General features: G+C 38.8%; 1 protein-coding gene across 2 annotated transcripts in view; it reads right to left on the reverse strand.

Annotated features, from left to right (window-relative positions):
- The window catches only part of LOC132827162 (mediator of RNA polymerase II transcription subunit 13-like), a 241,001-nt gene that overhangs the window by 109,433 nt on the left and 104,004 nt on the right, over positions 1 to 27,564 (reverse strand). For both annotated transcript variants that reach the window (XM_060843702.1, XM_060843701.1), the window contains exon 3: positions 5,109 to 5,193. In XM_060843702.1, the coding sequence (XP_060699685.1) occupies positions 5,109 to 5,193 (85 nt within the window). The remainder of the gene's footprint in view (positions 1 to 5,108; positions 5,194 to 27,564) is intronic.

Consider the following 27,564-nt stretch of genomic DNA (forward strand, 5'->3'; position numbering starts at 1 on the left):
TGGTGTGAATCTGATCTCAAATGAAACTGAATTATGCTCTCTGATCTGTCTTTTCATTCATCATTAAAATTCAACTTGGTAAACAGTTATTAATTAATTCAGACAGGCTCACCTAGTTATTTAGATTAAGTTGTGGAATTTATTAAAAATATTATCCTGGAATGACCACTGTTCATAATTGACATTCTGACCTTTTGTCAAAGAAAAAAGTAATCTTCATTAGATCTAAAATGAAAAGTCCTGCTTTAAAATTCAAATTTCCAATTGATATCATCCTTTGCCATACTATCAACTGATCATTTTTTTGAAATGCTGTAATTTGTTATGCTCATCAAATACAATCGGTTCTGCTATAATGCACATTTCTTCAACACAAATTGGCTATAATGTGATTGAAGAATTTAGACCATTATTTGCCGAATGCAAACTTTTCTTACCTGTATTAGCTAAAACATGATTCTGGTCCCATTGGTTTAAATGTCATTTTCTTATAAAGTGGGATCTCACAGGAATGGTACTGTCGCGTTATATCAGAACAGGTGGCAGTAACCTAGAATCATTAATCAATGTGAACTCAAAATAAATGTGGGTAACCACCAGATGCATTCCGATAACCATGTGGGAATTTAATCCAACAGTTGATAGTAAAGCAGGACTGATATTTTTTCATTAGGCTACATGAGCGGAGGTGAGTATTCATGGCCCCAGGGGAAAAAAATCATGCCTTCACTACACAAAATTTAGAAGCAGCAAATCTGAATGTCTTTGGATGATGTTTCTGAAATTAGGTAGACCTGGACTTTTCTGAAGTTTTAACACACAGACAGCTGGCAAAGAAAGAACAATACTTTTTATACTTCCAAAATTCAATCACCTTTTGCTTGAATACTATGCATTTTACACCATTAACTGCAGTTCCAATTTAAAAATAAAAGTGAAATACCAAAAGCAAGCAACATTAGAAAACATGTTCCAGATTCAAACTGCAATTAGTCCATCTGGCTGCAAAATAAATGAATAGAAGGATATACATTTCCATATTTAAATGAGCTCTAATGCAAAGTGCAAAAGGCAAATCAAAAAGCAGTACCAATTTGAATTAAGCCTGCACCTCAGAAGAAATCAAGGGTCGCATACAGTTGAAGACACAGATCTATAAATTTGCAGAAGAATTCAAGTATCTAATATCAGTCAAAGGGAAATACCAGAATCTATAATAAAGGATGCCCTAATAAGACACTCATGAAATAACAGGAAGATTACGAAGAGTCAACATGGAACTTTCATATAAAAGTCATGGAGTTTTTTTTTGAGCATGTAACTCACAGAATGGATAAAGGCAAATAAAGTATATTTACATTTTCAGAAGGCGTTTTACTAGCCCCCAGATAAAAGATAGGTAAACAAGATTAAAGCTCCAGTTATGGAGTGCAAAATACAAACAAGGATTGAGAACTAATTAACAGACAGTAAATAGCTAGAATAAATTGGTGAGGTGCAGATTGACAGGCTGTGATTGGAGGACCTGCAAGGATTGTTGCTTGGGCCATAGCATTCACTGACCAAAATGTAGGGCTGCCCACCTCGGAAATTCTTATCACTAGTAACGGGTTCAATGGATCTTGTGTGGCTGATGAGCATGACCCAAGAGCCACAAATTTCATTACATATTTGGCTGGTGTTTCTGTGAAGTGGAAATGGTTTTGGCCTCAAGATCATTGGCATTCCTTTCTCATAATTTCTCTTGCCAACGACTTTTCTAGAAGAAGTGTGTCCCATCTGCTCCTCGGATGCTGCCTGACCTGCTATGCTTTTCCAGCGCCACACTTTTTGATTCCAGCATCTGCAGTCCTCACCTTTTCCCAAAATGTTCTATCATATTACCATTGTTGGGAGGACCATCACCAAAATCTTGTAGTGGAGGATGTTGATGAATTTTTCTGGACAGCTAGCCTTTAAAATTTTCCACAACACTTCACGACTGACTGACTCAAAAGCCTCAGTCAGATCAATAAATGCACGTACAATGGTTGGTGGTGTTCCTGCCATTTCCCTTGAAGTTGCCAATCTGTGAAAACCACATTCATTGTTCCAGGATTGAGTCAAAAGTCATACTGGCTTTCAGCTGGCTTTCAGGAAGCATTTTCTCAGAGGCCGAGAGAAGGCAATCAGCGAGGATTCAGGCAATGATCTTCCCAGCAACTAGGAGAGTAGGCAATCCTTTGTAATTTCCACCTTTCCATGGATTGCCACCTTGCTGCAGTAGAGAAGCTCAAGTGTTTCTCTTTCAACCTCATCTATTTACCCTATCCATGCTCATGATTTTATAAACCGCTCTCAGGTCACCCCTCCGCCTTGACCCTTCAGGGAAAACAGCCCCAGTTTATTCAGCCTATCCCTATAGTTCAAATCTTCCAACCCTGGCAATATCCTTGAAAGGGTTCTGGAAAAGGTTTACAAGATTCACTACATCCTTCCTATAGGAGGGAGACCAAAACTGCACACAATATTCCAGAAATGGCTTAACCAATGTCCTGTACAGCTGCAACATGACCTCCCAGGTCCCCCCATTCAGTGCTCTGAACAATAAAAGAAAGCATACTAAATGCCTTCTGAGCCAAGATAAAATAGAAAACTATAAACTGTACTAATAGACTGTTACCTCAAAACATTGCTCTATTTTCTGCATGCATCTAAAACTATGATAATACTAAATTGATTTCAGTGATTCTCCTTTCTTCAGAAAGTCCAACGGGAATAGCTTGTGTGAAGTGTTGCTGGACTTTGAAGCAGAAAAATGTGCCAGCATGCAGAATCAGAGGACTGATAGCAAGTGGACTACTATTTTGACTTTAAAGCAGAGTTCTTACTTATGGCTGAGAAAGCTAAGCTCATGAAGGACACTTTAGAAATAGTTCTGTAGGTTAAATTAAGGCTTTGCTACTCTGACTGACAAAAACTGGGAAGGGATCTTCCTGAGGTAAGGGTGGGGGGAGAAACCATTACTGTTCTCAATTCATATTGATGATGAGGACTCAAAATTCAAAATTTGCACTTTGCATCAAATTGGGAGTGAGTTTAGTTAATAGATTGAAAGACTGAAAGTTTAGTTAGATTGAAAGATTGAAATAGATTAAAAGTTTAGTTAATAGATTAAAATAAGAGGCAATAATTAAACTTGCAGAATGATATATAATTAGTACATTTTATTTAACCATTAACAGAGATAATGACTCAAAGAAAATCTAAAGTATGATAGCACTGCAGGTTATCAAGAACTTATGTAAAATAGAGAAGGAAAGAGACAGGAGGGCATGTGGCAGAAAGATCACTTTTCTTTTAAATGAAAACTTTATGCTGGATTTTGTGAACAAAAATGGGGAAAGGATATGAACGTAAACTGAAGAAATTATGGAAGGATACGTTGCAGAATTCATCACAGAGTTGTACTTCTATTGTCACTTTCTTCAAACAGTAGTGGGGAAAAGTTGTTGCACTCGTCAGCATCCAATGCGTATGTTCAGGACAGTTTTGCTCAGTGACAGCCTGGGGTTTAAAAACCCAATCAGGTCAGATTGCGGGGGTCAAGAGTGTTCAGCTTGAATCAACTCTGGTTAGCTCAGCAGGTTCACAACTGTGTGTGAACAATAACGTGGCAGAAAGCCTTCAGATTTTAAAAAATGGCACCTTTCTTCACAGACAAGAAATTTCCACTCATCATTTGCTCATAAGCTCTTGGCTCCAACCAGTGGTTGACAGACTGCATAAGTAATGCGCCAAGCGCCCTGCATCTGCAGTAAAGAACTGAAAATACTTGAAAAGAAGGTGATCAGAAGAACTGCAAGAAACAGAAAGACGTCACATTGAATCTTGTGGCTGAGTGCTATTGAACTGTGTTCCTCTAATTTTCTTTCTCCACCCTAACTTGTGATTTCCTTGTTTATATCAGTCTGCATGTGTGTAGGAGTTTAAGGAGCTGTAAAGTTGATAATTGGTATCTTGCCTGCCTGTGGTCAGAGGTGATTTATCTATAATAAGTAGCACTGTCTTCTTAAGAACAGAAACAGAGTCATCAAACAAGAAAATTGAGAACCTGAATAATTTGATCACATCTTTAGATTGTGACAATCCTGTGTCTGGTGGGGCTTGAGTGTTAGTGTGCTTTCCCCAAGTGGACTGTGACACTATTAGAATGACTTTACAGAACTAAATAAAAAATAGTTGCCAAATATACTGAATGTACTTGCTTGAATTAACAAAAAAAAAAGGGGAGATATTACATCTTTGGGAGTTTTATTTTATATTTACTATTTTGAATTTTGATGCAAACCGAAATGACAGCAGTCGATTGTCACAATAAGATGGATGACAACATAATTTGGTTAGAGATCAGAACATTACCAGTTGAACATGTAAAGATTGGGTAAGAACTAATTTGATCATTCTAACAAGGAGCACAAAAATATTTGTCCCGCAATGTTTTGAAAACTAATAAGGCACTGCTGGTAACTTTATTACTACTAGTATTTTTATGAACTGGTCATTTAAACGCATATACTCAGAAGCAACCAGCTGGAACCAACTGCTCGAAATGATGGCAAAAGTTGAGAATATGATCTCAAAAGGAAATTAGGTGACATCTTGAATAAAATAAATTTGTAGGGTTATGGGGATAGAGTGGGACAGACTGTACGGCTCTTCAGAGATGGCACAGGCACAATGGGTTAAAAGTCTCTGCTCAGTAATAACTGATTCCATGGTGTGCTATAAAAGCTTTGGAATATTCTTAGTATTTGAATATTTCTGCAAGCAGATGTACTTCTACATTGTGCAAAAAAAACTTACAAGTGTGTTTTCCAAGTGTTACACCGTTTCAACAAATGCTTCTCATACTAGTAAATATGATAGAATACTTCAGCACAATGGTTAAACTGATTAAATAGCCCCATTAATACTTCATTCAGTTTAATATTTAGATTTAAGTATCTGGACATTAAATGCAAAAGTACTGCTAGAAACAATATAATACAAATATTATACTGCATAACAATTTGCACATTTCCATTAAGTACAAAATATTCTCTGGTAAATTATTGATTTAATTTTACCTTTCTAGCAAATTGTGAATAGCTTTGAAGAGCAGTGTTCGGCATTCATACGTAAGTCCATTTTCCCAGAGACCATCTTCCACCACTGGAAAGCAAAAAAATTACCATGTTACTCATGAGAAACTAAATTCAACTAAACAGCAATACAGAAAGCCTTGTATACATCACTTAACTGAAAAATTGGTACTATTTTAATTCTTCAATCTAAAAACTGAATTGATTCATTGAAGTGATTTACAATAAAAAAGTTTGAAAGTTATAACTTCTAAATGGTACCTAAAGAAAGTACTTGAAGTCAGCAAAAGTGTAAAATCACTTCCTCCACAAAAAACTGGACACACTTTAAAATGGAACCATAGAATAGGGTCTCATATATAGAGGTGACTGCAGATGCTAGAAACCAGAATTTAGATTCAAGTGGTGCTGGAAAAGCACAGCAGGTCTGGCAGTATCCGAGGAGCAGGAAAATCGACGTTTCGGACATAAGCCCTTCATGATGAAGGGATTTTGCTCGAAACACGATTTTCCTGCTCCTCGGATGCTGCCTGACCTGTTGGGTTTTTCCAGCACCACTTGAATCTAAACTCTCCATTCAGCACACTGGCCTCATGGGATCTTGTTTCCTCACAGATTTCTTTCTGCTGTGGCAGGAAATTTTCTAATACATATGCACTTATACATATGAATACGATCAAATAGGCTTCCTTGTGGACTTAATGGGAGGAGTGGTCCACCTGTGGTCTCAGTGTCCTCAGTGGTCCCCACTAGAAGGGCCCTCAGCCTGCTTTAAGCATGGACTCCATATGATATAAAAAATAGTTGATGAAATTTAAGATTCCCTGTTCTGTGGAAACAGGCCCTTCAGCCCAACAAGTCCACACTGACCCTCCAAAGAGTAACCCACGCAGAACCATTCCCCTCCGACTAATACACGTAACGCTATGGGCAATTTAGAATGGCCAATTCACCTGACCTGCACATCTTTGGACTGAGAGAGGAAACTGGAGCACCCGGAGGACACCCACGCAGACATGGGGAGAATGTGCAAACTCCACACAGACAGTCGCTCGAGGCTGGAATCAAACCTGGGACCCTGGTGCCGTGAGGCAGCAGTGCTAACCACTGAGCCACATTTTATAGTTTAATAATCGTTTCTGCTGAAAGTTCAATTATTATTGAAAAATGCAGAATGTGCTCTTTGCATTGAGCAATATTTGAACGTGGGACAGTTAGATGTTATTAGCTGCTTAGCTTCTCTTTCCCATGCCATATTAGTATTTAAAACATTCCTTCCACTTTCAGGCCAAAATAATTTAAATAGCTTAACAGAAAATTTGCAGCATTGCCCAAAAGGTTAATAAAGTGGTAATTTAAAAATTAAAATACCTACTTTATTCCATTCAAATTCCATGACTCAAAATGTTTCACAATTATCTGCAGAAACTCTCTGGACTTCAATCTTTTAACATTGTTAGCCATTATTACCATTTGTATTTTATTTCCCTGCACAAATAACTATTAAATATATCAAATTAAGTTTGCATTCACTGTGTACAAGGATGCAACTGAAAACCACAAGAACGCTGACTGCTTAACATATCAGCATTCATTAACAGTATTTTAATAAAATTTATTGAAATTATTTTAACCACACTTGCTAAAGCCACAATGGTACACATTTTTGCATTCACCTTTCATTTTGTACAAATTTATATAACCAGTCTCATGTACAGAAGACACTGATGATCTTAATTTCTAAAAGAAGCATAGGGAAATTCATACAGAAGCCACCGCTAACAGCGATTTAAGATCCAAGCTGTTATCATTGAAGAAAAGTTGATCAAAAGGAAGACTGAGATTACTTGTAATTGCAAGCTGATAATTCTCAACAGATACAGAAGTAAAGCAAAGTGACAGCATGACAGCATAGGCTGTTTTGGACTAAACATTACTGCATTAACCACAGACATTGCACTGTTGCAGTCATCTAGTAGGGGCAAAGAGCATTGAAATCAAATATTTGCTGAATCACATTTGCACAATTCAAATGCCCCAAAATATTTGTTTAAAAAAAATTAGTATGCAACTTCAGGAAATAACCCCGTTGTATACCTCATGAAGCAAAACTACAGTACATTTTATCCTCAGTTCAAAAATAAAGTTACCCAAAACTCTGCTACCCATGTCTTAACTATCTCAAAGTTTCACACTCACCAACCTTGTACTTGCTGAGCTGCATTGGCTCCTAATTAAGTAATTCCTCAAATTTTAAAATTCTGTTCCTCATGGGGTGGCACATTCACTCAGTGTTTGGCACTACCGCCTCACAGCGACAGGGTCTCAGGTTTGATTCCAGCTTTGGGTGACTGTGGAAATTGCACGTTTTCCCTGTGTTTGCATGGATTTCCTCCCAATGCTCTGGTTTCCTTCCACATTCCAAAGATGTGCAGGTTAGGTGAATTGGCCAGGCTAAATTGCCCATAGTGTCCAGTGATGTACAGACTAGGTGCGTTAGCCGTGAGAAATGCAGGGTTACATGGCAGTGAGGTAGGTTGGAATGGGATGTTGTTCAGAGAGTTGCTGTGGACTCAATAAGCCGAATAACCTGCTTCCACACTACAGGGATTCTTTGTAGGGATTTCCTCAGCACCCCCAACACTAATTAGATTAGATTAGATTACTTACAGTGTGGAAACAGGCCCTTCGGCCCAACAAGTCCACACCGACCCGCCGAAGCGCAACCCACCCATACCCCTACATTTACCCCATACCTAACACTACGGGCAATTTACCATGGCCAATTCACCTGACCTGCACATCTTTGGACTGTGGGAGGAAACCGGAGCACCCGGAGGAAACCCACGCACACACGGGGAGAACGTGCAAACTCCACACAGTCAGTCGCCTGAGTCGGGAATTGAACCCGGGTCTCAGGCGCTGTGAGGCAGCAGTGCTAACCACTGTGCCACCGTGCCGCCCAATCTCTCTCGGCTGATAACCCAGGATGTATACACTTCTCCAACTGTTGCTTCTTCATCATCTCTGCCGTTGACCGTATCACCACTGCTGGTTATTCCTTCAGCTGTCAAAAACCTAAAACTCTGGTATGTTTAGTAATCGTCCTTGCCACATTTCCCTTAAAACTCATAGTTATGACGATATGCAGTTCGATGCTAAACAATAATTATCCAGTGAGGAGCCTTGGGCATGCATCAAAACTAAAAAAGGGCCCAAGAGCAATTTGTTTCTTTCACTGTTCAGTCCATATTTTAATGGAGCACATGGCAATCTGCCAATAAGACAGACTTCAGCTGGTCATTAATTGGTGAGCTGAATAGCAAAGTGAGCAAACAGACGGCAGATTAAATTAATCTGGATGTGGTCATCTTTAAAATTCTCTTTTCTTTAAAGAAAAACAAGAATGGGAGAATTAACAATGAAAAAGCACTGAAAACATGTGGAGCAACAGAGGCACTTATTTATGCAAATAGACAACCCTTGAAATTGCAACCACAAGTCGATAAAAGCACTTTTTTTAAAAGACCTTTGGTACTTTGCTTTTAATACCTAAAAGGATAGAACACACAAAAAAAGATAAATCGGCAATATTAGCATGTTGCTCCACTCATCAAGTCATACCTATTGTACAATGCACATAAGCCAAAATATTAACAAGAAAGTTTAACATGAGACAAAACCGAAATACAGAGAAAATGCCTGCTTGAGCAAAGGAGAATTGGAGATTTTACAATTGTGCAAATGTTAATGGGTCATCACTTCAAGGAGTCACTAAGAGAATAAGGAAAACATTAACTTAAAAGTCAAAATTATAGCAAGAATTATAGCTCGGCAGAATCAAGTACAGAAATTAACCTTTTATGAAAATATCAACCATCAAGATCCACGTATGCAACCTGCAAATAGAATAGACAGCATGCTATAGCAAAGAAATCCATTCAGCCTGTTGTGTCAGAGAGAGGGGAAGCTTTTATTTATTTGCCTCTATATTAATTGAACACAGCAACAAATGCTTCCTCGCAGCGACAACTCGAACCAATTGCAATTATGATCGATATCCTTCAGATGAAGTCAAAAATCACATGATAGGAGGTTATAGTGCGACAGGTTTATTTGCAAGTGCAAGCTTTTGTTCCACTCCTAGAGGCAGCTTCAAATGAAGCATTTCTCACTCAAATTGTCCAGATTGCTTAATTACATGTGGATTTATCTACTTTTTTTTTTAAAAAGTGCCCTGAAGTCAACCTGGATTTATCTTTGAGGGCTCTAACTGGAATTTTCTAGAAGATCACTTTTCATTTTCCAAGCACTCCTTTTGCATTACGAAGAATTAATGTGCATAGGTGATGTAGTCATATAATAACAATACCTTCTATATTTGTGTTAGCATCTATATTCATACAGAAGAATTAGGAGATTACATTATTATCCTCAAGAAATTATTAAACTTGTGTTAAACTTAAAGCCACAAAACACAACAAAAGCATCAAAGTTTTTAGACAGCACTGCATTTAATTTGGCATGGACAACAGCCATAAAGTTAGTAATGAAACTTTCTTTCAAAATAATGAACATATACAAAAAAAATCACCTTAAGCACTTCTTGCAGAGACTGGTAAAGGTATAGTCAAAATATTTGCTAAAGAAAAATGTAACGCCGGGAGATTTTAACAAGACCCTTTCTACCATTTTATTGTATATCAAATCTCAACAGAATTAAATTTTAACATCAATATTAATGACTGAAACATCTGCTACATTTTGTTCTGCATATCTCCATTTACATTCCCTCCTCGGTTGTAGTAGTGTGCATCTGCAGAAATTGGTGAAATTTAGCAGGTCCAGCAGCATCTTTGGACAGAAAACACAGTTAACATTTTGAATCCAGTGACCCTTCTTCAGAACTGATATTAGTTAGGAAAAGGTTTATGTATGCTGATGCAGGGGAAAGAAAGGAGAAAATATGTGAAGATGGTGAAATCTCCATTCATGAATACTCAAAACCGAAAGTTTAAACTTTCACAGCCTTTAATAACGACTAATTTGAAAGTTTCACCAATCACCAAATTCAAGATTACATTCAAAGAAAGGTACAAAGAGGTTGTTCGAAATTTCCAGAATGCAGAAAATCATACGGTTTCCTATGAAACCATGCTTCACATCAATATCTTTTGAAGCTACCAGTTGGAAACTCTTGGTTGATTTTTTTCCCCCTAAAATGCCTGAAAAAACTGTATCCACAAAGATGATTAGGAGTGCATCAATCGGTCTTTTTCAAAACCAGTGAAAAGAAGACGACCTTCCTGTATATGTCATATTAGGAACAATACCCTTCAAGGAGAATGAACAGCTGACATCTCTCACACCATCAGCAAAACAATCCACACAATCACCCGGCATGGTCCATTAGGTGGATTCAAACTGTTTGATATTCGAGGAACACAGGAATGGGAATAGGCCATTTAGCACTTCATGCCCACTTCGTCATTCTAGATCAGGATTGACTGTAGACTTCAAAATGTCATTTTTCCCACATTATTTCCATATTGCTTCACATCGTTGAACTGAATTTGTTTTCTCACAATTAGCTTCAGTTTAGTTGGGTGGGAGACTGTGTCACAAAATATTTTCAAGGCTGACATAGATAGATTTTTAATCAGTAAGGGATTCAAGGGTTACAGAACTAAGCAGGTAGGCAGAGTTGAGGATTATCAGATCAGCCATGATCCCATTGAGTGGTGGAACAGGCAGGATAGGACAAATGGTCTACTTCTGGTCCTATATCTTACGGATATACGACCGGAGTATCATATCACGTGGGCCTTTGTACGTCAGCGCATTTTTTGCTTATAAAGTGAGATAAGCCACAGTTGCTTTGGGTCTTGGATTTTATGTTTATTTATGGGCAACCAAGAGGCTAATTTGCAGCTTAATTATCAAAGCAAACAGCATGAGAAAACAGCTTTGGATCTCAAGCTAAAGCTTTTTGTTACAAATAGTTAACTTAAAAGAATAAAACAATTTAAAGAAAAAGTGCCTGAAAGAGTTACAGACACTTCCTTTTAAAGTAAACAGATTTATATCACATATTTATATTGAGCACCTTGTTGCCTTATATGGACTGCTTTTAAAATAAACTTTATAATATAATTTCCTACAATACTACATCAAAATCTTTGAACTTCCTCTCAAATAGCATTGTGGACCTACTTGCAACAAATGGATTCCAGTGGGTCAAGGCAGCAGTCACCACCACTTTCTTGAGGGTAATTAAGAATGGGCAATAACTGCTGGTCCAGTCAGCAATGCCCACATCCCCTAAATGAATTTTAAAAATCTAGACCGCATTGCTATTTTGTTCTCACTAGAAATGCAATAAATTCTGTGGAACGTATGAATACACACCGTCCCCAGAGTGAACACCTCTCCTAAGCTAGTCTAATTGCAGTTGTCTTTAAGTCTTAGAATTAAAATTAAATTGAACATGTCAGACCTTACAATATTGCTAGTATTTAGAAATTGATTCATCTTTATCTTGAACACATTCAATGATTGAGTTGCCACCTTTCTCTGGAGTAACTGAATCCTTATCTCCTTCTTAAGAGGACTGCCCTATATTCTGAGACTTTCTTCCCCAATTTGAGACAGAAACATCCTTCCTAGAACAACCCTTCACTATCTTTCAAGAATCTTGTATGTTTGAATGAGGTCACACCTTGTTCTTCTGAATTCTAAAGACCACAGTTCCAATTTCCTCAAACATCTCCCATAGGACAGTCTTGTCATCAAAGCAATTAGCTTGGTGAACCTCCATGCATTCCTTTTATGGCAAGAATACTATTCCATAGGTAAAGAACCAAAGCTGCACACAATACTTCAGGTATAGTCACACCAAGCTTCTGTACAATTGAAGCAAAGCATCCTATTCCTGCATTCAAGACCACTTGTGATAAAAGTCAACGTACCATTTTCCCTCCTAATTGCTTAATGCATCTGAATGCTTTTAGTAACTTTTGACCAAGGACACTCGGGTTCTTGAGGGCAGCAATATTGCCCAAACTGTCACTATTTCAGGAATACCTCTGTTCCTCCCAAAGTATATAACCAGTTATCCACATTATAATCCATTTGCAATGTTTTTTTGTCACCCATTCAACCTGTCCATATCCTCGAAGTCATTTTGCATCATTCCAACAACACTTACTCATCTAGTATTATACGATTTGTAAACCTAGAAATATTCCATCTCATCCCCACATCCAAATCATTTATGCAGGTAATGAGATGTAGAACATCTGGGTCCCAAATGACAATACAGTTTCAGTCCCATTCAATTTCGCGAAGCTTTCTTTTGAAAACACTCATACTACTTTTTTCAGTGATTGATTCTCCAGTTCCTTTGAGTCCCCTATTTCTGAGAGATTGAGTACATCTTCTGCGAAGTCAAACACCAAGTCATTTGTCAGTTTCTCTGCCATTTCATTACAAAAATTTCCTGTCTTTGCCTACAATGGACTCATATCTACAGCTCTATGTTATGTTTCTTACTACGGTTTACATTCATAGTCTAATCTCCTTTTCTAGCAGTTTTAGTCCTTCTGTGCTAAATTCTAAAATGCTCCTGGACCTCAGGCTGAAAACTTTTTTTTGGCAACTTCTAAATGAATACAATCTTTTCCTGTTGGGCTTACAAGTCGTGTTAGGTTTGTTGTAAACCATATGTCAACTATTTAAACGTTAACCACTACGTATCTACCACCATTCATTTTATGTACTTTTCCAATCCAGCAGAGTCAACTTGCCTGTCATAACTTATGTTTCCTCTGTTTGGATTCAAGACCCCATTTTGCATTGAGTTGTATAATTCTCAAACTTAAAGACAAGTTCTTTGACATGACATTAGCTAGCTTCTCAAGGTCAAGACACTGGTCTAGATAACCATGTCACATGTGTTGCATGAATTTTGCCTTCACAGTATTGGTGCTCATTAGATATGCCATTTCTTTGAATAGATTTAAGTAATCCACAATTATTGCATTAACCTTGTTACATACACCTCTAATTTCCTGATTTGAACTGTATCCTGTACTGCCACTACTTGGTGATTTATGAACAACCCCTGTCAACTTTTCCTTTAGTTCCATCCATTCTATATCTTGTTGTTGCAATCCATGATCCCTCTCACTAGCAGACATAATCACTTGGACATGAAAAAATACATTCAGATATCTAAAAATGTAAAGCAGGCAGCTGAAGTACATTAACCATGACGATATTTGGATAAATGGGCAGGTGAAGTTATGGGGCAAGCCAGCTCTTTAAAGTATTTAACTACTGCTCTCTGTAGAACAAGACACGAACTGAGTTGCTGGAGGAACAAGATTTCTAAGAAGTCCATTTTCTATACTGCCATTCAATTTGCAAAATATTCTATTAAACAAGATCTATTAATTTTGATTAACTAGGTGCCACTGATTTTACAAATAAAGCACAACCATACCTCGAACAAAAACTGGCTGCGACAAATCTCCTCAATACCAAACAGCATGAAACCAGCCAAGGCAAAAATCAAGAGCCAGAAACCCCTTTAATTTCACTGAAATCTAAATTACTTAATCTACCCTTGACGTGGAGATGTCAATGTTGGATTAGGGTGAACAAAATCAGAAGTCACACGCCAGAAGTCATAAGGTTATAGTCTAACTGGTTTATTTGAAATCACAAGCTTTTGGAGCACTGTGCCTTCGTCTTTCCACCTGAAAAACAGCACTCTGAAGGCTTATGATTTCAAATAAACCTGTTGGGACTATAACCTAGTGCCTCGCAACCTCTGACTTAAATCTATCCTACCATACTCCTATTAAAATGGATGAGAAAACACTTCAGAGCTAAGATAGGTGAGAAAGTCAGTTTGTTTTTAAATGGTACCTGGTTAGATACAATAAAAGATATCCTTTTACATAAAAAGAAAAATTAGAAAATCCGAAAGAACAACAGGAGGCTGGAAGAGCTCACTGGATCAGGCAACACCTGTGGGGAATGAAGAGCCAGGTCAATGACCTTCAATTAGCACTGAAGAGAAAGATGCAAGAACCTTTAAGCCAGGGACGGGGAAGGGAGAGAACTAAACAGATGATGATTAGAGATGGGCTAGAGGTCAAGGGAGAAAAAATATTTCATGATGTAGGAATCAGAGAGTGGGATGGATATATTTAAAAAGCAAAATTTGTATCCAAATAAGGCTCAATTTGCTAGATAAATAAATTTTTGAATGCAACATGGAGTAATAAAGAAGTGAGAAGATCAAGCACACAAACCAAAAAGGGGGAGAAATGAAAAGGAATGAAACAAAATCACACAGAGCAGAATGGATGGAGCAGTTATGATCTAAAGTTTTTGTACTCTATGTTGAATCTAGAAGAATAAAGTGCAAGTTAAAAGATGAATTGTTCCAAGCTTGCACTGAGCTTCACCATGTCAGGCCACTGGCAGGATAGTCAGTGTGGGAACAAGCTGGAGAAATAAAATGACAAGTTCAGAAGTTCAGGATCATACTTGTCAAAGCAGTCAACTTACACTTCATATCACCAACATACAGGGGATTACATTGTGAACAGCAAATACAGTACATTAAATTGAAGTACAAGTAAAAGCAGTGTTTGGTTCCTTGGACAATGACAAGGGAGACAGTTAAAAGGCAAGAATTACAACTTCGAGAAAACATGCCTGATTGTGTATTTTACACGACAAATAGTCGAGGACTTGATAAATTGGCAATGCCTCCTTTCAAACTATATGCTGCAGTCAAGTGTGAGAGGGGGAACACATTCAAACTTTCCTCAACTGATCATAACAGGTAAAAGTTAATGGAACTTGTGGAAAACAAAGTTCTCACTATAGTTTTCCCACAATATAGCACCGAGCAAAGTTGAGTCACTTGACAAATATTTCCCTCTTCAACACTGCTGCCTCACAGCGACAGAGACCCAGGTTCAATTCCCACCTCGGGCGACTGACTGTGTGGAGTTTGCACGTTCTCCCCGTGTCTGTGTGGGTTTCCTCCGGGTGCTCCGGTTTCCTCCCACAGTCCAAAGATGTGCGGGTCAGGTGAACTGGCCGTGCTAAATTGCCCGTAGTGTTAGGTAAGGGGTAAATGTAGGGGAATGGGTCTGGGTTGGTATGGACTTGTTGGGCCAAAGGGCCTGTTTCCACACTGTAAGTAATCTAATTTTTGGAAGTGAGGAGATTGTAGTCCAGTTAATGTTCTTCCAATTATTGGTAAATTATTAAATCTGTAACACTGCATGAAATTATTTGGCAAATCAAATTAATCGTAGACAGAGAATTTGAAGGAATCTATTCGTGCCTAACCAAGTTTGGAATTTTTAGCAGTATAAAACAGTGACGATAAAAACCACAGTGGATTTATTTGCATACCACATGGAATTAAGGAGAATAAATAAGGAAATTATCAGAGAGATAGTTAAGGGTTAAGAGTTTTGTGAATATTCTCTTACTCACTGCACATTAAAAATGCCTGGTTACTCTTCAATAAGCCACAGATCATCAATGACAGTCACTAACTTTACACAAACTACATAACTTTCATTACGTAACTGCTTCCACTCAAATGTAATTTGCTGGAGAAATCATGCCACTTTCATTAGAAGGTTCTACAAAACTATTTGTTGTCATCAAAATTCAATCGAATTTTGCTGTTTATGGAGCACGATATAAATTCAAGAGATACTGAGGACTGAAGAGGCTGAAGAGTCAGTGTCGATAAAGCATCACGGCAGAAAAACACAGGTCAGGCAGCATCCATGCAGCAGGGGAGTTGACGTTTCTGACAGGACCCTTCATCAGGATTGCATCTTGAGCCCATGGGGGAATAAGTTGGTTTCATAGGCTGGTGCTGAAGGAGGAGATATGGCTGTAGCAACAGGATTGTTTCAGGATGTGGTTGAAGAGCTTTAAGGCAGAGATGACAACCAGGGGTTGCAGTGGGAGAGAGACACTCAGATTTTTGCAGAATGAGGAGTAAAACTAATTCAAAGTGGGTATCCTTGGAAAAGGCTTTGTAGTATGGTCAGCAGCAATGAGAAAATAGCAAGGACTGCTGATACTGGAGAGTCAGAGTGGATAAAGTGTGATGCTGGAAAAAGCATAGCAGGTCAGGCAGCGTCTGAAGAGGACAGTCGACATTTTGGGCAAGACCTTTCATTGGGACAGACTGGAAGTTCTAACAAATATGCAAGCCCATTTTCAACTCAAACTCATTGACTGACATCAAGGTGACAACAATCATAAGAAGGGATTAGTCTCTATCTCATCAGATATTGGACAGGTCACAACAATTTGGAGCACAAATCAGTTTGGCAACTTTTATTTCTCCATCCATTTCTTTAGTGACCCCTTCCAGAAATTTTGTATAGATATTAGGTTCAAACCATTCCCGAGGTTTAATTGTCAGCTGGCAAATTCACAAAAAATGACAGTTTTTGAGAGCAAGGAAAGATTGTTACTCACAGAACCAAATTCCATCATGAATCCTAAATATTAACCAAAAAAGGACTGCAGGTGTTGTAAATCAGAAAGAAAAATAATTTGCCAGAAGAGCTCAGCAGGTTTGACAGCATCCATGAAGAGAACTCGTTAACTTTTCGGGTCCAGGGACCCTTCCTCAGAACCTTCCAGTTCTGGCAGACCTACTGAGCTTTTCCAATGACTTGTTTCTGTTCCATCATGAATCCTGTCTCTTACAGCATCAACATAATACAAGGATCAAACTCCTCAAAGAAAAACATATCAACTTGCACACCACAGATCAAGAATATTGCCCAGCTGTTCACACAAATGAAAGGGGCATTGCAGTTCAAGAAGTGAAGACAGTTGGAAGAGGAAACACTGAGGGAAACAGAAATTTTGAATGTCAAAATTTTAAACTGTCAAATGAAATTAACTTCAGTCTTGAACAAAGCAACAGTGGAAGCTCTACTCCCAAATATTCTCTGTTTACAAATAGTCGTGAAAAGTTATTGGAAAATTGAAGGCTATCTAATTGTCATTTAAAGAGGCACATCCTACTTATTAGATTGATTAAAGGGAAATTGATTAGACTTTTCATCCAGATAATAATGAAAGTCTGGGGCCAACTGTCTGAAAGGGTAATGGCTGTGTGCACGCACATGTACATAAATACATTTTTAAAAAGTGTGCACATGTGAATATGGGTATAACGTAAGTTAGCTAGCTCACTGAGCTGGAAGGTTTGTTTTCAGATGTTTTGTCACCATACAAGGTAACATCATCGTGACGGTCTCCGGTGAGGCACTGGTGGCATGTCCTGCCTCTCTATTTATAAGTCTAGGTTTCTTAAGATGTGTAATGTCACTTAAGGGTTTTTTTTTTAAAAAGGGAAGGTAGACAGGATCTAAATCGATGTGCTTATTGATGGAATTCTGGTTAGAATGAAATGCCTCTAAGAATTCTTGAGTGCGTCGTTGTTTCACCTGTCCTAGGATGTGTGCGCCGTTCCAAAGTGGTGTCCTTCTTTGTATGTATAGAAGCTAGTAATAGTGGATCGTGTCTTTTGATGACTAGTTGGTGTTCATGTATCCTGGTGGCAAATTTCCTGCTACTTTGTCCAATATAGTTTTTTTTGCACAGTTCTTGCATGGTAGCTGGTAAATGACGTTAGTTTTGCTGGTAGTACCTAATGGATCATTCAGATCATTAGTCACTGCTTAAGTGTGTTGGTAGGTTTGTGGGCTACCAAGGAGCCTGAGCAGTCTGGAAGTCATTTCGGATACGTCTTTGATGTAAGGTAATATGGCTAACGTTTTTGGTTGTATTGTGTCTACTTGTTTGGGCTTGTTTCTGAGGAACTTAAAAATGAATGGTTTTTGTGTATGTGTGCGCCTGGTTTTTTTTTGTGTACACGTGCCCATGTGTACACGTACTTACACACACACAAAAACATTTTCTTTTAGTATGTGAATTTTGAACTAATGGCATGGGGATTTTGGTCTACATGTAAGAGGTAGCTTAATAACTAATTTTAAACCAGTATCTATCAGTTAGCAGGTGACCAGGGCCCTCCTACACAGTGTTAGTGTGCGTAATTTGATTGAACTGAGAGTTTTAAGATTAGAGAGCACAGAGACAGACGTAAGAATAGTTTCTCCTGTAGAAAGGAGGAAGTTCAAAATAGTTAGAAATAGTTTGCCTCAAGGGTTTGTGCAAGGGTTTTAACTCAAACATTCCAGACCAGAACTATTTAGATAGAGCCCTGAAGGATTTATTTGAAGCCAAGTACATTTAAGTGCAGTTCTATGCATTATTGAGGAAAGGGTCATGAAACTGCGAGGACTGGATTTGGTGGTGGTTGGGGATCGGGTGGGGGAATCTCTGATATTTGTGCACTGTGAAGCGATAGTGTCGGGAATAGATTGAATTTAATTTTGCTTGTTTGAAATCTTTTAAACTGTTTATATAGTGTTCAAATAGACTGGCCTATTTAGTCTTTTGTGTATTAACTTCAGTTATTATTAAAACCAAATCTGCAGCAATGCATACTTGTGTTTCACTAAAAGACCATGTTAAATAAAAACTATAATGCGTAAGCCAAATTTTAGTCTGGCTCTGAAGAGTTTAGCAATGATATCAACTGGGGTCATAACAATTAAGGCAGAAAGCCTCACATTTAAAATGCATTTGGATATATACTTGAACTGCTGAAACATACAAAATTCTAAACTAAAACCAAAAAGTGGGATTAAGCTGGAAAGATGTTTCTCAGGCAGCAAAGATAAAGAACTGAATGGTTCCGTTCGTTCAGAAATTGTCATGTTCCATAACAAGTTGCAATATTATCTTACTAATACTTAGTAAGATAATATACTTAGTAAATACACTACATTTTTCCATTTTAATGGTCTGGGTATGCTCAGTTCATCTGGAGTCTTTACGGTGGCATGCCAATGAAATTTCTCCCCTTGAAAGCTTGAAGACAGACTATATACAAAAAGACAAAATACTGCAAACAATCTTGTCATACCACATTTCAAAAAAGTGTTTATTATAACACACAAGCACAAACTATCCACTGTAACTACTTACTGGAAGATTGTCTCCGAAATTTCATATGCACGTACAAAGAGACTTGCAAAAGATGTTGCTCATGTATCCTTTATGTTCCCTCTATTCTACTCTTCAGATAATGGATCTAATAAATTAGCATATTCTAATCCATGACTTGCAAGATCAATCACTACTGAGACAAGTCTTTGCATGAGATTTCATTCCTTGTGTCACAGCAGAACCAAGGGAAGGAAACTAACTCACAAATAACTGACAGCTCACCACACTAAACTGTTTGACAGGCACACTACAGTGTAATATCTTACAGCATTCATACAAAATTTTGGTTGACTATTTTAAATTGGATGCAGTTAGGAAGTCCAAAAGACATCTCAGAACACTACATTTACTGATCTTGTAGTAGGTCATACAATAGGATGGTCAATTCACTTTGATGTCATGAACCAAACCTACCTCAAAAAGGAAGAAAAAAAATAGGAGATTATGTGCAGCGTGTTAGAAATACGCTTGTTCATCAACTAGATTCAGGGGAGTGGGCAGCAGAAACAATCAGCATACATTGCATTTGCGATTTGTTACTTCGAATTGTTCCCAAAGATATGGGTCATCTGGAAAAGGGCAATCCCAGATTTCTCAGAATGCTCTTTACAGGCATGATGATCATTTCAAAGATCAAAATCTATAATTTTTCCCCATGGTCCAACAGTTCAAAATGAATGCAGAAACTCATTTCACAAATATTTAGCTTTACTGAAATCCTAGTGAAAATAATTCATCACCTCACCAACGCCATTCTCCGCTTGTGAGTTTCCACGTGCATCCACATTTTAGTTGCTACAGAGAAAATGACTAAAGAATCACAGCGCACATGCCAGTCTTTGCTCAACAGCTACTTTATAGGGACATCACTGCAGAGGGGTATGGATCAAATATGGAAAAAGCAAAGCTAGCAAAACCACTTAGTCGTGAGAAAAATTTACCCAAATTAAGTCATCTTCCTACAATGATTAGATGACAAGTTTCATACTTGCACAAAAGAAAGTGTCATGACAATTAGTCGCTATTAAAGAAGATGGGTTTTCAAACCACATGCAGTTTTCTCCCCTCCAGAGATGAATACTTGCAGTACAACAAAAGCTCATGAATCTACTGAACTTGCACTGGCATTAAATGCTGGGTTCTTGTAGTGTAGATGAACTCCAACAGCTGCTAAATGGCATAGAAACTGTGACAGGTTGAATAGAGGAGGAGGAAATGGCACCCACAATAACGATATCGGCATTAAGGATTCATAACATATTTCTTCAGTTACAAATAGTATAAATTCTAATTAATACTGCTCTGCAGAAGAGACTGTGTCAAACTGGCTGCTTAGTTAGAAATAACATCTGATCCAGTTTCCCACTCTGTGGGGTAAAATTGCCATGAAGTAATTTGGTGGGGAATTTCACTTACTGGTTCAGTTTGAGCGCTCACACTTGAGGCAGAAAAACATAGATTAGAGTTCCAAACAGAGAACTGTGCACATAATCCAGCCTGAACTTTCAGTTTAAGACTGAGGTAGTACTGCATTACTGAACATGTCATCTTTTTATTTAAGACCTAACTACTCAGAAAATCATTTAAAGAATCCACATCTCTGCTGCCAAACTAAAAAAAAAGTTCCTTCTCCCATATCCATTAGATCCTGGGTAATCCTCACCATCAAGTTTTGGTCATTCATTCAGTTGCATTTGTAAACTGGTCAGGCTACAATAGTGCCTGCATTATGAAAGTGATCCAGTGGTTGAAAAGACCTTCAGGATATTCTGAAATTTTAATCTGCTACTATATCAAGTTTGTTCTCAATTATTGTGAGAAAAAAAATACATAACGTTACATTTTTTAAATAAGCCAACAAATTTCAGACCACCTGGATCTGAAACAGTATTACAAGAATCCACTGCTTGCTCAATTCCCACTGAAGAAGCCATTGAGACAATGCACCTTACAAAACTCTGCATGTGTGTTAATTCGCAGAGTGCCACATCTCTACAACAACCCTGAGGCTGGTTTCAAATTACTCATCTTCCTGTTTCCGGTAGAAAACTCTGGGGAGCTCACCATGATGGATGGCACTGAACCAGTTGAATAACTCAACTCAGTGGTCTCCATTCCAGCAGGTTATAACATAAATTAAATTTATGTAATTATTTGCTTCTGAAGGGAAATTTAGAATATGTTGTGGTTCTGTTCGCCGAGCTGGAAGTTTTTGCTGCAAACGTTTCATTCCCTGGCTAGGGAATATCATCAGTGCTATTGGAGCCTCCTGTGAAGCGCTGCTTTGATGTTTCTTCCGGTATTTATAGTGGTTTGTTCTTGCCGCTTCCGGGTGTCAGTTTCAGCTGTAGTAGTTTGTATGTGGGGTCCAGGTCCATGTGTCTGTTGATGGATGTTCTTGCCGCTTCCGGGTGTCAGTTTCAGCTGTAGTGGTTTGTATATGGGGTCCAGGTCCATGTGTCTGTTAATGGAGTTTGTGGATGAATGCCATGCCTCTAGGAATTCCCTGGCTGTTCTCTGTCTGGCTTGTCCTATGATGGTAGTGTTTTCCCAGTCAAATTCATGTTCCTGGTTGTCTGAGTGTATGGCTACTAGGGGTAGCTGGTCGTGTCGTTTTGTGGCTAGCTGATGTTCATGGATGCGGATTGTTAGCTGTCTTCCTGTTTGTCCTATATAGTGTTTTGTGCAGTCCTTACCATGTAAGGACTACCATGCAAGGACTGCACAAAACACTATATAGGACAAACAGGAAGACAGCTAACAATCCGCATCCATGAACATCAGCTAGCCACAAAACGACACGACCAGCTATCCCTAGTAGCCATACACTCAGACAACCAGGAACATGAATTTGACTGGGAAAACACTACCATCATAGGACAAGCCAGACAGAGAACAGCCAGGGAATTCCTAGAGGCATGGCATTCATCCACAAACTCCATTAACAGACACATGGACCTGGACCCCATATACAAACCACTACAGCTGAAACTGACACCCGGAAGCGGCAAGAACATCCATCAACAGACACATCGACCTGGACCCCACATACAAACTACTACAGCTGAAACTGACACCCGGAAGCGGCAAGAACAAACCACTATAAATACCGGAAGAAACATCAAAGCAGCGCTTCACAGGAGGCTCCAATAGCACTGATGACGTTCCCTAGTCAGGGAATGAAACGTTTGCAGCAAAAACTTCCAGCTCGGCGAACAGAACCACAACAACGGACACCCGAGCTACAAATCTTCAACCAGACTTTAAATTTAGAATATTACTAAGGTCATTCCAATTTTTGGAAGCTGCTAAACCTTCCATTCTTGAAGCTATTTTGTCACAATACATTCAATAAACTTTGCCTTGTGCCACAATTACCTTATAGTGAGAATCAATGTACATACCACCAACAAATCCTGAAGTAATTTTTGTATTGATTGAGGATTCTTAACATGCGTACACAATATTAATACATGGGCAATGACTCATCAACAAAATTAATATAATTAATTTTAGATTTCTTTACCTGATACTTCATAGTCAACTGAGGGGGGATTGATTTGGAATGCTTCCAAAAATACCTGTTAGGCTATAACCTGGTGTTCAGAGATTCTTAACGTTGTGAGAAGATTGTTAGCTAAGCTGAAGTAGACAAGGTGGAGACTTACACTCAAGAGGTACTTCTGCTCACGTAAAGTGTTGACAGAGTTTTCCTGTTGGCTCACGAAGATTTTAGCCACAACCAACAGAAAAGTCCCAGATTCCATTCAGAATGGGTACAAGGTGGCAATGGAGTAGGGCTTTGAGCCAGAGCTCCTCCATTCTGACTGTTGCTTTCCTCTTTTCTCTCTCTACTTATCTTCCATCCTCAGTGGTGGCAAGCAGTGCCAGCACGGACTGGAGGCTTAGCCCAGCATGGACTCCTGGCCTAGAGGTGAACTTGAGGACTTCAGGGCTCCAGTCGAAGCCCAGCACAGACACGAGCTGAATCTCACCACTGACTTGTCTGTTCCATCTGCTTTTTCTTTCTTCTCCCTTTCTCTGCTTTTGAAGGTCTGTGATGTTGAATTTTTAACTTGATTTCTTTACCTTCCTATAAGATTTTGCACATCGGCACCTTTGTACCCAAGATGACACTGGAAATGGCAACTTGTACATTTTTCACTTTATCCTTGTATTTGAGTACATGTGACAATAAAACCTATTTCTAATTTATAATGTGTGATGCTCGTTGATTGCAAACTATGCTACTACAAGGATATTACTGCATGCAAGGAAGCAAAACAGCAAATATTCCTGTTTCTCAATTAATCTACATGAAGTATGTGCGCAGGTCATTGATAGAGACTAGACAGAGAAAATCACAACTGACACTGTCCAACAGCTTGCTCACAGTATCAAGACTCAACTGTCAACAGGACATCATGTCAGTTCAAAACATATCCGTACGACAGCATTCAATCCTCAGTCATCACCAAGAACACTGCATCTCTAGTGTGGAAGCAGGTTATTTGGTCCATCAAGTCTACAATGACCCTCCAAAGAGCATCCACCCAGACCCAGCCCCTCCCCCATCCTATCCCTGTAACTCAGCATTTCTCATGGCTAATCCACCTTGCCTGCACATCTTTAGACTGTGGAAGGAAACTCAGACAGTTGTTGGAGGGTGGAATTGAACCTAGGTCCCTGACACTCCGGCAACAGTGCTAACCACTGCCCCAAAGATAGGGGAAGCAAATGAAAAAAAAACATTTGCAATGTCTCAGGACGTCCAAAGTAATTTTGAAGTGTCAAATCTTATGTAGGAACTGCAGCAGCCAATTACACACAGAAACAAGCAACAATGCAGTAGCCAACTACGTAAAGGAAACTCCAACTGGTATGAAACCCAGTTTTCTGTTGTTGCCAGTTAAAGGATTATTGCTGGTCAAGATACCAGCAGCACCTCTCTATTCTAAGTCGCCTGAAATATCCTGAATGAGTGGATAGGGTTTTCTTTTAAGGCATAAACTAAGTATACAGCAATAGTGAAGAACCTCTTTCGTTTTGTACTGAAGGGTCGGACTGTATTTTATGTTGCCATTTCTGAAATGTAGCTTCAGTCCATTGCTTTTTCACTGAGGAAATATTGTCACCAAATACATATAAAATTTATCTAGTGTCTATTTAGGAAGTCCTGCTTTTTAAAAAGCTGCTTGAATCACTTTTACATTTAAGAGAAAATTCATTCTCATCGCATTGAATCTATATAGACTAGCCTATTCAGATCAGCTACAACTGGATTACTAGTAATTGATAAGAATCTGAATCTTCTGAGAGGGGTGCAATGTATTCAGGAATTCCTATTTCCAATTAAATTAATAAACTTGCATAAAGGTGATTTTTTTTATTTTACAAATTGGATTAATCCCTCAACATATTTTTTCCTTAAAAAAAAACACAATGAGAGTTAGCACATGCCTGACAGAAATACAAGTTTATTTCAAAATAATTACGATCACAAATATCAAATCAGTTCCTGGAATTGCATTTAACAAATAGTTTTCCAAATTGTTGGTATAGGAAATTTTAACCATCTCTTTGAAATATTCCCTATTGCTGCTCAGTTGGGTTTTGGTAAGGACATTCCACTCCAGACCTCATTCTGGTCTTAGTCTAAACTGAAAAAATAATGAACTTCAGAGGTGATATGAAGGGAATGTCCTCAATGAGTAGAGAAGCGCTTTGGGAATCACTGACCATAATTCCATTTGTTTTAAAATATTTATGGAAAAGGATAGACCAGATCCAAAGTTCTAAACTAGAGGAAGGCAAATTTTGACAGTATTCAACAAGGGTGGGATGGCACGGTGGTTCAGTGGTCAACTCTGTTGTCTCACAGCACCAGGAATCCGAGTTCGATTTCAGCCTCAGGTGATTGTCTGTGTGGAGTTTGTACGTTCTTGGTGTGTCTGCGTGGGTTTCCTCCAGGTGCTCTGGCTTCCTCCAACAATCTAAAGATGTGCAGGTTAGGTGAATTGGCAATGTGAAACTGCCCATAGTGTTCAGGGATGTGTAAGTTAGGTGCATTAGTCAGGGGTAAATGAAGAGTAATGGGTTTGGGTGAGATACTCAAGAGTCAGTGTGGACTTGTTGGGCTGAAGGACCTGTTTCCACACTGTAGGGATACTATGATTGTATCAAGCCAGGATTTGACTAAATGTGGGATCAAGAAGCCCCAGCAAAATGGAAATCAAGGAAAATGCTCCACTAGGAGCTGCATTCTTTACACAGTAGATTGGTATAAAGGTTGTTTCAGCACAGAGTCATAGAGATGTATAGCACAGAAACAGATCCTTTGATCCAACTTGTCCATGCTGACCAGATAGTCCAAACCAATCTAGTCCAACCTGCCAGCATTGAGTCCACATCCCTCCAAACCTTTCCTATTCATATACCCATCCAAATGCCTCTTAAATGTTGCAATTGTACCAGCCTCCACCACTTCCTCTGGCAGCTCATTCCATAGGAGAAAGGTCACAAAGGGAAAGCATAGAATTAAATAAACCAAAGAATACTAGAGAAAAAGCAAAAGGAAAAGCAAGGAAGTTTTGCTGGGGAAAGCAGGAAGTCCAGCTCTGTACAAGAGCAAGTTTATGCAGCTATGAAATTTAAAAATTAGTCATTAAGGAGGAATAAAAGCCTTTGACAGATCACTTCAAACTGAAAGTACCCATACGGAAAGACAATAGGCGTTCGAATAAAGAGTTTACTGACCAAGCATGTGAGGTGGAAAACAATGAGGAATGGGTTTAGACATAAAAGACAGTGATCAGGTTGAAACAAGGACATGAGGTGATGAGTACGTGACCAAACTTTAAAGGATATCAACACTTAATGTCATCACCCGAGTCAGTACAAAGGGCAGTTTTGTTATTGTTATTCTAGTAATGTGATTGGTCAACAAAAGACTAACAAGCTCATCAGGAATGTGGGGAGGACACTGTGCTCATCAGCAGGTGTTTGACTCACATGTTTAATGGGCAAACTGTATAAATACTAAAGATTGAGTGTGCCATTTTCAGAGTAGTCTGAGAGAGCAGGAGGTTGCTAAGTGCGAGTACCGCTAATTTGCTGAGGTTTTAGAACCTCTACTTAGACTAGGCTTGGTGTCTTTTTAACTCTATCATGACACTGTAGTAAATGTTTAAATAAATGTACTAGACCTTTAATGGACTGCTTCTAAAAAATTTTATTTCAGACAATTGAACGATCTCCGGGAAAGAACCAGGGAAGGTCGAGTAGACTCCAGTAGGGAGCTCTCGGGGAGGCTTTTGACACATACACCTTGTGTGTGAAAAAGTTGCCCCAGAGGTCTCTTCTATATCTTTCCCCCCCTCACCCTAAACCTATACCCTCTAGGATTCCCCTAGATTCCACCACCCCAGTGAAAAGACTTTGTCTATTTACCTATCCATACCCCTCATGATTTTATAAACCTCTATAAGGTCACCCTTCAGCCTCCAATGCTCCAGGGAAAACAGCCCCAGCCTGTTCAGCCTCTCCTTATAGCTCAAATCCTCCAACCCTGGCAACATCCTTGTAAATCTTTTCTGAACCCTTTCAAGTTTCACAGCATCTTTCCGATAGGAAGGTGACCAGAATTGCACGCAATATTCCAACAGTGGTCTAACCAATGTCCTGTACAGCTGCAACATGACCTCCCAACTCCTGTACTCAATACTCTGATCAATAAAGGAAAGCATTCTAAATGCCTTCTTCACTATCCTATCTACCTGCAACTCCGCTTTCAAGGAGCTATGAACCCACACTCCAAGGTCTCTTTGTTCAGCAACATTCCCCAGGACCTTAACATTAAGTGTACAAGTCCTGCTAAGATTTGCTTTCCCAAAATGCAACACTCCAGGTGTGGCCTCACCAACACCCTATGCAGCTGCAACATAGCCTCTCTGCTTTTAAAATTAATCCTTTGAGCAATGAAGGACAAAATTCCATTGCCTTCTGAATTACCTGTTGCACCTGCAAACCAACCTTCTGTATTTCATGCACAATGACATCCCGATCCCTCTGCACAGCAGCATGCTACAATTTCTTAATATTCAAGTAATAGTCCTTTTTACTGTTATTCCTCCCAAAATGGATGACTTCACATTTACTAACATTATGCTCCACTTGCCAGACATTTGCCCACTCACTCAAACTATAACCCTCTGCAAAGTTTCACAGTCTTCTGCACACTTTGCTCTACCTCGCATCTTAGTGTTATCCACAAACTTTGACACACTTACACATGGTC

This window comes from Hemiscyllium ocellatum, chromosome 24, assembly GCF_020745735.1.
Source record: "Hemiscyllium ocellatum isolate sHemOce1 chromosome 24, sHemOce1.pat.X.cur, whole genome shotgun sequence".
NCBI lineage: Eukaryota > Metazoa > Chordata > Chondrichthyes > Orectolobiformes > Hemiscylliidae > Hemiscyllium > Hemiscyllium ocellatum.